Below are 11,380 nucleotides of genomic sequence, written 5' to 3' on the forward strand. Positions count from 1 at the left end.
CTGGAGTAATAATACTCACACACACATGTATATACAGTATATATATATTTTTTTTTAATTATTTATTTATTTATTGTTAATTGAGCCAGAATTTGTTATTATTATTATATATTTATATTATTTGTTGCTGACACAGTGTTGTTTATTACATTCATCACAAGTTTTTTACTTTGTATTAAAAAAATGGGTGAAAACAGGAGAAAAAAACTATGATGTGACATTTATGAGTGAAACAGAATATTCAGGACAATTTAGGGCACAACTTGATATTATCTATTGTGATTAATATGATTTTTCTCCATCCACACGCCCCTTGGTAACACCAAAATACCAAAGAAATCCCCAGGGAATAATCACCTGTATCCATGATCCTTGTAGTCTTTGGTGGAGTAGACCATCGAGCTGGCTTTCACACTTATCTGCTGGAACAAGTTCCAAACTTCCTGATAAATGTATTGCTGCCGGAGACAAACAGATATAAGGAGACGTTAGCACTAGGAGACTGACCAAAACACTCCCTATGACAGAAGACAGAAGTGCGGCGTACGTTCCCGGTGATGACCATACAGCCCAGCTGATCTATGATGAGCACGTCCAGCTGGGACGGCGGCTGGCAGAACTTCTGCTGTAGGATCTGTAGGATGGGCTCCATCACACGGGGAGTGTCTCTCAGAGCCACGGCGATGTGCCCTAATGCTCGGATGGTGTGATCTGGGATGAGGTGGGCTTCCCTGCGGGAGAGAGGCACACAATGTTTTTCTCACTTTTATACATTATGGAATTTTTATATTTGATGGAATACTGCAAGATTTATTTTAAATGATTTATCCGTGCACATGTGCCTCATAATCTTAGATCAGAATAACTTCCCCTCCCTCTTGCAGCATCTCTTCTCTTCTCTGATGACGGGGGCGGGGCAACCTGTCACTCACATGAGATCCACCAATAGCAAACCACAACCATTCCTTCAATTCCCCAAGGGCAAAACCAAGTCCCGCCCTACATTTGTTCTCCTTTCAGGAAGCCGTTTCACTCAGATATACGTCACAATAGGGAAGAAGAAACTATTGACTAACTACTTCTGTTTCATGACGAATTAAAGGCTACTTTAGATACTTTAGGCTACTTTTAGATGAGAGCTTCTGAAAATAATGATTTAAAAGACTAAGTATGTAATGAACAATAAGAAAGAAAGTTGGATTACGATGAATGAGATTTGATTTACTGTCAGAACATACTTGTCATTTTCCTGCGAGATGTACAGACGATTGGAAAGACTGGCAAGGAAAGCCTCAACGATGACTGAGTCCATGGACAACCCTGCTTTTAAACACCTGGATTAACAAAAATAGTTACTTATTAGTGTTTAGCAATCGTGGTTATTAACCCTATGAAAAACTGCAAAATCATACTATAGAATCATTCTAGATTCTTTGATGAATAGAACATTCAAAAGAACAAGATTGAATTGAAATAGAAATCTTGCGTAACATTATAAATGTCTTAAATTACACTTTTAAACAGTTTAATCCTTGATGTATAAAATACATAATTTAATTTCTTTAAAATAATAATTACTGAACCAACATTTTTAAACAGTAGCATGTCATTATTGAAACACATAAAATTGTATGTCACAATAAAATTCATAAAATTGCAAATGCTAAATTGCACAATGAAATATTATGCAATGGCAATATTAGCAAAAAAAATTAAAAATTAAAAAAACATGCACAGATGCTCACTTTGAAAATCACAATAACTATGCTTTCCGGACATCTTTGGCATACTATGATTTGGAATGCATTTTTCCTAATCTCACATATTGTATAGGATGAATTTTATGTAAATTATGCACAGAAATTAGGCATAACTTTCATCTGAAAACATTTTCAAAAGTATAGAGGAGGTTTACCTGCATATATTGTCGATGGAGATGTCTCGGAGCTGCTCGTACATGGACGGCTGACTCTTCCTACTGGCGTGAGAACTGAAGGTGGACTGGGAATGCTCATTGGTCACATGGATCTTGATCTCGCCTGTTCCTGTTTAGTGGGAAATGGAGTTAGACTACTTGCACTGAGCCAACTGTTTATATTTTTTATGCTTTTTCTTTACACATTCATCTTTCTTTAGTGTGTAATGTTGCTGTTTGAACATAAAAAAAGGTCAGAAAGCACAAAGTCCCTCCAGCGGCAGTTCTTCTCTATATCAGTGTCAGTGTTTCTGAACTCCTGAAACGCCTCCATTGTAGTCTTGAGTTTCTTCCGGGAACGAACACGTCACAATATTCCTCATTTAAATAATTCATACACAGAATAAAGGGGCGGGGCCTGGTTAAATTAGTTAGTAGTGTGTTAAACTGGCGGTTATGATAAGGGGCGGGACATTTCCCAAACACACTCAAAGCGCTCGACCAATCACAACACACTGATCCAGCCGACCAATCAGAGCACAGTGTGCCTTTCAGAAGGAGGGGCTTCAAAGAGACAGGATCTAAACAAAGCATTACTGACAGACTGGGAAGAGACGAGCTGCAACAATGCAGAATATGGGGAATATAAAGTGTTTAACATTTAAGTATGAAAACCTAATCTAGTAGAGACCAAAATCAAGACTTTGTTCTGTTTTGATGTACCGTGACACAAGCAGTATAAATCTAGACACAATGAACTGTTAATGAGAACCAAATGAAGGGGAAGATCTCACCTGTGGTGTACTGGCTGTGATATTTGTAGAGCTTCACCAGCACAGGTGAAGGTACAACCAAGAAATCTCTCAGAGACATGGTGACTGAGTGAGCCACCACAGGGAAACGCTCACACAACCGTCCGAGACCCTGTTTCGAGAACACATGTAGCACAATTATACATGAAATATCATATTTCAACCCCAAAATGTTCAAAATAATAATTTCCTTAGTGCACTGTGAGAGGGGCAAAACTCAGGATGCACCTGTAAGCAGCAGATGAGCAGAGGCATGTGAGCGATGATGACTTTACTAGACGTCTTAGACTGCAGCTTCTCAGACAGTTTGGTGCAAAGGTTTTCCGCACCTGGCAGAAACAAGCCGATAAATGAATGAGCCGAGTGTATCATGACATACATGCAGCAAATGATCCCAGAATACTCCCTCAGTCTCACCCTGTTCCTCCGTGACGGCCCAGACCATGAGGTCCACGCAGGCGGCGTTGGCCTGGCAGCGCAGTTTGAGCGGGTTCAGCTCGCTGTGCAGATACTCCACGTCATGCAGGATCCTCTGCAGCTCCGACTGACTGCTGCTGAACTGCTCCAGGACAAAGTCGTGAACCTCCTTCACGTACGACACCTGCAGGTCTGAGCACACAAACAGTCACATTAACACAAACAGTAAGAAGAGTTACTGGAGCTACTGGAGTTATTGAAAGCTGCAAGTCTTAGAGATGCTGAATATTTGTGTGAAATTCCCCCCCAATATTTTTTTTTTTAATTTTTATTCTATGCCATTTATCTAAGCATTTATACCCATTTTCTACTATTCATTTAAATAATTTATTTATTTGTTTGATATTTATAATATTAAATATAATAGATTATGAATAATAATAATAACACAAAAATATTATATATTTTAAAAGGTTAATACATTGAATATTTCATTTATTTGTGATTTATTAATATAGATTAATAAGAATAAGAATAACAGGACAAAATATTATTTGATTGTATTGGTAATAAATTGTAGTTATTTTATTATTATAATAAATATTTAAAAACATTATATATAATAATATAATAATAGTTTGTATTATCATTAATAAAGAATAAAAAATAATAATAATTAACATACTATTTCAGTTGAATAATGACACTATTGTCATTTTAGAGCTGCTTTATAGTAGAATTGAATTCTGTTTGCATCGTTGAATCATTATTTTCCTGTTTATTACTGTAAAAGTGATATAGAAATAAAGGTGACTTGACTTATTTACATTTACCTTTCATGTAGTATAAAGTGTCCCTCAGCATTTTAAAAATGGCCACATACAGCGGATCACTGAACGTCTTGTAGTTCAGATTAGCTGCTGCATTGACCTGTAACAAAGAGCAAAGGTCCACAAATCAACACATTGTCTTTTGAACAGGACAAACATAAAGCAGTGGGATCTGAATCAAAGCATGTACCTCTAGAACTGCAACCATATTCTGATCCAGTGTCTTCATAAAAGATTCTGACACAAAGTGCTCAACCTATCCAAGAAGATACAGAACAAGAACAGAGTAAACATAAAAACACCGGTCGCATACAAGTACAACATAATAAACTGAATCTGAAGGCACTGCAGAACACTGACCATTTGCAGAAGCTGCCTCAGTAAATCCAGTGGTACATCAAACTCTTTACTGTTGCTGCCCGTGAAGAGTGGCGAGACGGAGAAACTGGAGCTTATGGTGGAGAAATAGTAGTCTGGGTCCACAGCGCTGCCGTCGGGCAAGTATGAGCCAGCTGGAGCACACAAACAAGACCACGTCAGGACACATCAAACCAACACAGCACTCGTGGCCATCAAAACCTTGTCCAAACATGTCAATTGTATTAATAAATACTAAGTAAGCAAACCTGTAAAAACGCTGTTCTTTTTAAAGTTACCTTCAAAATAAGGAGCAGAAGGGTCAGAAGGGGAACCTGGAGGAAGTCCGGCACGCTCTGGACTGGCCTATAAAAGACAAAGAGGTCATTACAGACACAAAAATCCCAATTTCATTTCAACTAACCTATTGACAAAATATTATAGGCCTGGTTTCACAGGCCATAGTACAGTTAGGACATCCAAGTAGCTTTTGTAAGCGTTCCTTAGAAAAAAACATTACTTGTGTGCATCTTGAGACAAAACAATGACACTGACATCTTTTTAGATACGTCAGGGCAAGTTGCTTTCAGTTAAAACAGCTCAAACATGCATTTTAGTCTGGGACTAGCTTAAGTCTTGTCTGTGAAAACGAATGATTTTTATCCAAAGTATGTGTGTGCTACTCTAGAGTATTCAATCACACTGGTTGGCATTATATAGCTTATGTCCTGATCTCTGCAGTCTTGTTTTAAAGAAGCAGACACCCTCTCATGAGGGACTTTTGCACCGGTTCATAGATCCTAGATCTATTGGCGGAAGTACCCGTTTTTTTGGCGTGTTTTCAACGCAGGAACTAGGAACGATTTTAGTTCTAGGAAGTACTTTTGGAGGAACTAATATAGCTCTTACTTCAGAGTAGGGTCTAAACCAGCACTATAGGAACTGTCCATGACGTTAGTCTAAGCTGATTGGCCGAACGCATGGGAAACACCAGTACCCGCCATTTAAAAAAAAACGGTGTAAACACACAGATTATCGCCTATATATTTACTCCAGAAACAAACATAGTAAACAGTAGGGGTGTAACAATATATAGTGTCACAATATATCGCAATACAAAAATGCAACAATATGTATCATGGATAGTTCACCCAAAATAAAAATTACCCTGTGAGAAAAAATTGAAGTTTACAGAGTCAGTGCTACATTAAACTACAATATATTATGTTGAATATAATGTATAATAATGGGGGAATATTAGTGGGTCCTGATAATGCCAAATGTCTTATGTTACCAGTAAAAAGTGGCCTACATTATTTTAAATATATCTAGCCAGTGACAGAGTTATTCATCATATTCGTCTAAAATAATCCTGTATTTTCAGGTTCAGAATCAAGAATATATTTATTCTTGTGTCACCATTGTCCAAGCCTGTTCATTTACACCCACAATGTAATATCAAATTTAGCATTTAATCAACAGTACATTTTTTCTTAACCTTTTATCATATGTCTTGGAGTATCGCAATAATATCGTATCGTGAGTTCAGTATCGTGATATGTATCGAATCGTGAAATTAGGGTATCGTTACACCCCTAGTAAACAGTGATAGACGGGAGAAAATTCAACGCAACTTTGAGGGGACCAAGCAAAACATGATTATGTATTTCTGCTCAGCTAGCGACACCAGACAGCAAACACACGGCAAATGCTAATACCTTTTCATATACTGTCTACTTTCTATGTATAACAGTTCTATCTAATAACGTATTAGACAGCACTGTTAGACAGATCTTAAACTAATGAACATGGAGAATGCGAGCACTGTTTGTTTGCTCAGGCTCTGGCTGGCGTTCTCAGTGCCGTCAAAATAAAAGTCACAACAACAATCGCGGCTTACGTCACTTCAGAGTTCCTACTGGCGGTGTGAATGCAACCAGGAAAACGTTCCTAAGGGAACCATTAGTATTCGGGGAACCACCCTGGTGGCTAGTTCCTAGAACTACGGGGTTGAAAGCCCCTATGGTGGAGGGAGAAGATGCATTCGGTACCTGTTGTGAGATGCTGGGAACACTGCTGGTTTTACGGCTTAAAGAGTCGGTAGGGTAGACGGCGAGGAACGAGCTGGGTAGGATAGAGCGGAAATCGTTAAAGGATCGTCGTCGGGTCACCTCCGTCCCCTCTCCTGTGCCCAAGGTCTGAGGGCTGACCCGTGGGAAGAGTTTAGATAGCAGTGGCTCCTCTGTGTTGCTGTAGCGGCCAAACGCTCGCACCACTCCGAGCAGACAGGGCACAGTGTATTTACACAGGTATTCTGGGTAGGAAAATCAGAAGAGAGAGGATTATTACTTCACACTGAAAAACACCTTTAAGCCATTCAAAGTCAACGTGAAATCAACCTATTAATTAACTTATTCATTTTTTATTTAATTTAAAATAATTTCTTAATTTTTAAATAAATGTATCTGGTCATACTGTGATTATTCTAAAGAAAAAACAATAATTATATTCTTTAATTATATATAATAATAATAATAATAATAATAATAATATTATAAATATTATATATATATATTAATTAATATATATATATATATATATATATATATATATATATATATATATATATATATATATAAAAAACATATATATATATATATATATATATATTTATATATATATATATATATTTTTTTTTTTTACATATATATGTAAAAAAAACAACAGCATAAAAAAATTGTTTTATAAATGTCTTTACTGTCACTTTTGAACAATTAATGCATTCTTGCAAGAATGCATTAATTGTTCAAAAGTGACAGTAAAGACATTTATAAAACAATTTTTTTATGCTGTTGTTTTTTTTACATTTTTAGCCATCAAGAATCCTGAAACGAAATGTATCACGGTTTCCCGAAAAATATAAATGTTTTCAACATTAATTTTCAACAATAATAAGACATGTTTCTTAAGCAGCAAATCATCATATTAGAGTGATTTCTGAAGGATCATGTGACACTGAAGACTGGCGTAATGACGCTGAATATTCACAGGAATAAATTACAGTTTAAAATATATTAAAACTTTGTAATTGTAATAATATTTCACAATATTATTGTTTTTACTGTATATTTAATCAAATGCCGCCTTGGTGAGCAGAAGACTCTTTCAAAAACTTCTTAAACAAAAAAACTTTAGTGTAATTAATTAAAATATTAACCAATGATTTGACAGTCCATGTTTCTTGACCCAATCAAATCCAGATGGATAAAATAAAATCCCACTCTTGATTATTTCCAGGTGATTGCTTTGACTCACATTATGAAAGTTATGAATATCACATGAACACCTAAAAATAAGGAATGGCATTCAGGACAGGAAGAAAACACTGACCTTTATCTTGGCCTTCGATGTTCTGACACATTTCCTGTAGCACCTGCATGAGGTTCATCACAGCCTCCAAAATCTGAAAGAGATTTGAGAGAATTAAGCCTCTCTTTTTAAATACAATAGGATAGCAAATTAGTCTAAAGCTACTAATCAAAGAAACACTGACGGAAACAAGGAACTTCACATTTATGACAACGAACCTGGTTGAAAATTAAAAAGTAGATTTATTCAGATAATCATGGTAAACAACAGCATGTTAAATCCTCATGAACGCACCTGGATTCGCATGGACTCGTCCATCTGGGCAACATCTGAGAGCATCGTCACCAAACTGAAGGAGAAATTCTCCGCAATGGGGAGTGCCTCTGAAAACACAAGGATGAGAGACACGTCAGATCAAGAACATTTGAGAATGAAATGAGGAAATGTGATGAAGAAGACAGAATTATACCTCGTCCTTTCCTCTCTGAGCTCTCCTCGATCCATTGCACCCTGGGCAATCCCTTCAGCAAAACCAACAAGTATGGGACAATAGCGTCCCTGTGCTGAAGGAGTAAATGAACATACGATTCAGCACACAGAGCAGCATTGCTAAAGAACACGACAAATGAGTTTGCTTTGATTAACATAAGATCCCATGAACTATCAAAATACACTTTTTTTTTTTTTTACGATTTCTACAAATATATATTTTTAAGAGATATAACCATTTAAACTAAATTTCTTGTGGGTCAGTTTTGACCTGGGAAGCTAACTGTGGCTTTACGTATGAAATTGTTTTTGTTTTTTTTACATTTATTAATTAGATATGCAAAAAATACTTCTGAAATTATCCTCTTTCCCATATGTCACACAATTTTAGGGCTGAATTTATGCATGCACATACAGATATAAACAGTAAACAGACAAAAGATGTAACTGACATAAAAAATAAACTATATCTAACGAACCACCAATGAACAAAAAGCAAAGAGAGTTTGAAATAAAACATTTCATTCTGCTGCCACCTACTGATGAAGCATGGTAGATTCAGGCTGTTGATCATCTTTATCATCTCAAATTGAAATTCATGCAAGTAAAATGATTATATTTTGTTTGAAAAAAATTCCAGAGTAATATTTTTGTTGTTTTTGTGTTGTTTTGTTGGAAAAAGTATATGTAGGTTTCATAAATGTAGACATTTTCCAATTTAATTAATACTGTAATCTAATAAATTTCACATAGGCCTAATGATATATTCAAAAGCAATTTCTCATGAACATTTTCTTGCATCACAGTGGATTTGCTCTAATCTGTAATGTAATGTAAAATTTCAAAGTATTTAATAAAAAGGGGGGTAACTGTAGTAATAACAAAGTAAAACACAGAAACATTTAAGATGTTGACATTTTTTGCACATTCACTTATTAATAAGATGCTCTTGATCAGATACAATATGGTTTTAGTTTTAAAATATTACGTTTTGACTGTTTTATAAGCTCATGTTCCACTCTGACCCGGGAATACGAAAGGTGTATACAGTTTTTTAATACAGTAGGAGGGTTAAATGTGTCCCTCTCTCCCTTATTTGAATGAAGAAAGCTGATGTGAAACCAGTACCTGCAGCTCAGACTCCACCAGGAAGATGCCGAGAGCGATCACAGCATCTCTCCTCCGCTCATCCAGCTGGAAAACACCACGGATGTCTACGGGACACATGCATTGTAGCTTCTGGACCTGTGTTATGCAAATGTATAAAAAAAAAAAAAAATTGCAATCTTAACCATGCAGAAGCTGCGAGAGCCAGTGTGCCATTTGTCTTTAATTGGTATAAATAATATATTATTAATCATCATCTTGTATGTGTCAAACTAACTACAGAGTAAAACATGACACCAACAGAGTTATTATAGTTAACTAAAACTAAAAACATTTTTGTTCATTTAAATAAAGATGAAAACATGAGATGAAAAGTCTTATTTCAATAAGTGCACACAAATCATGAAAACGTCATGATACCATATTATGTACAGAAGTTTGCCAATGTATAAGGAAGTTCATAACATACTTCCCTTTCAAACAGACTATTAATTAAGTCATGTTGTGTGGTCAAAAAGTGGCCAGAAAACCATCATACATAAAGAATATAACATGCATAAATGAGTTTTAGGACAGCAGATCCCACACACTTGGTTTTAAATGAGTGCACCTTTACACAGGTTTACTGAGGCTCAGAAAAGTTGTTTTGTTCTCAGAGTCACAAATTACTTTTCTATAGAGATCCACCCTTGCAACGCCTATCTGGTTTTTCACGTCCTGTCAGGCGGTAATAATAACATGTGTCATGGTTATTGTATGCTTATTGTATATCTCAGTCTCTGAGCAAAAAGCTACTCTAAAATTAGCAATTAAGCTGAAACATCAGCCAGCAAATCAGTGAAATTAATTAATACTGTAAATCGATAAACAGAAATATGAAAAATAAAGGTTGTGCGTATTGTTTTGTGGATGATATAAATTGATACAATCCACTCCTAAAAACAAATATATTGTGCATTTGAATAGTAGAGGATTGTTTATTGTTACTATTATTGTTGTTGTTAGAGTAATAGTTTTATCCTGTCATTGATTGTTTCCTACAACTGTATTGTAACGGAGCAGTAAAGCACTTAAAATAAACAATGATTACATTGCTTATTCAATTGAAATTGGTTTAAACTCAATATATAGATGATTACACATAGGTAATGATTAATAATGTAGATATTTTTATTTGAAGAGGACGAACGTTGAACTAGTAACGTTAAAGCAATGACTGTATAAAGATAATGTCAGCCGATTTGAATGAATGGTCTTCGACATTTGGATATACATGTTAAAAAAGGTTAAATAAAAAAGAGCGAACATTGGGTAGTGGATTTAACTATGGTTTGTTTTGGTTCTGTTAGCGGTTAGCTTCAGATGCTAATAGGAAGTAAAACTCTCACCTTGTCAATCGGAGCGGGTCGATGAGCAGCCAGAGAGCGCGCGAGAGACAGCACAGTATTAAAGTAAAAACCTCGCGACGTCCCTTTCGACGACATTATTCATTTATATATTAAAACAACAAACAAATATCTACATCTTAAAATGAAATGTTCGTCTTGTGACAGCTGATGAGAGCTGCGACTACGGAAAGCCCGAGCGCACATTTGGCAAGGTCATTATCGCGATAGAATAGTCCGGCTGCAGACATCAGGCGCAGTCTCAGCTTCATACATGTGATATTTTCCAAGTAAGATAAAAAGTTGTATGAGAAAAATAATTTGTAATTATTTTGTGCCGCTGATTATTTTGTGCCATTCCCTATTGCTTGCTCAGTTGGCAGCCTGCATAACCTGAACAAGATATTAGTATTAAATTACAAAGAGAAATGTTTGTGTGTGACCTGCATGAATGAATGTAGAAATTCATCAACTTTTTCCGCAAAACACACAATGCTCCAAAAATGGTTAGAAACATGGTGAGATGGTGAAATTAACAACCCTGCAGTACTTTCACAATGTTTTAGTAGGCCCTACTATTCTACAAGCTTACCACAAGTAAAATGTTCAAATTTAATTACAAGTGGCTAAAATGATCAACCACAGTAATTTGCACATTTATCCTACTTAAAATGTCAAAGCTATAAGTTACTCATGAGT

The 11,380-nt window shown here is 35.8% G+C and overlaps 1 protein-coding gene across 2 annotated transcripts in view; it reads right to left on the bottom strand.

Annotated features, from left to right (window-relative positions):
- The window catches only part of pi4kaa (phosphatidylinositol 4-kinase, catalytic, alpha a), a 37,954-nt gene extending 27,049 nt beyond the window's left edge, over positions 1–10,905 (bottom strand). For both annotated transcript variants that reach the window (XM_084103751.1, XM_084103750.1), the window contains exons 1-17: positions 10,685–10,905; positions 9,318–9,434; positions 8,170–8,263; positions 7,995–8,083; positions 7,722–7,794; positions 6,383–6,645; positions 4,631–4,697; positions 4,335–4,486; positions 4,165–4,230; positions 3,978–4,074; positions 3,145–3,336; positions 2,956–3,056; positions 2,710–2,839; positions 1,916–2,045; positions 1,239–1,334; positions 548–731; positions 358–458 (exon numbers count right to left, since the gene is read on the bottom strand). In XM_084103751.1, the coding sequence (XP_083959877.1) occupies positions 358–458; positions 548–731; positions 1,239–1,334; positions 1,916–2,045; positions 2,710–2,839; positions 2,956–3,056; positions 3,145–3,336; positions 3,978–4,074; positions 4,165–4,230; positions 4,335–4,486; positions 4,631–4,697; positions 6,383–6,645; positions 7,722–7,794; positions 7,995–8,083; positions 8,170–8,263; positions 9,318–9,434; positions 10,685–10,780 (2,048 nt within the window). In that variant the 5' untranslated portion in view covers positions 10,781–10,905. The remainder of the gene's footprint in view (positions 1–357; positions 459–547; positions 732–1,238; positions 1,335–1,915; positions 2,046–2,709; positions 2,840–2,955; positions 3,057–3,144; positions 3,337–3,977; positions 4,075–4,164; positions 4,231–4,334; positions 4,487–4,630; positions 4,698–6,382; positions 6,646–7,721; positions 7,795–7,994; positions 8,084–8,169; positions 8,264–9,317; positions 9,435–10,684) is intronic.
- Positions 10,906–11,380: the final 475 nt, after the last annotated feature.

This window comes from Abramis brama (genome assembly GCF_963993115.1).
Source record: "Abramis brama genome assembly, chromosome: 25".
In the NCBI taxonomy this organism is placed as follows: domain Eukaryota; kingdom Metazoa; phylum Chordata; class Actinopteri; order Cypriniformes; family Leuciscidae; genus Abramis; species Abramis brama.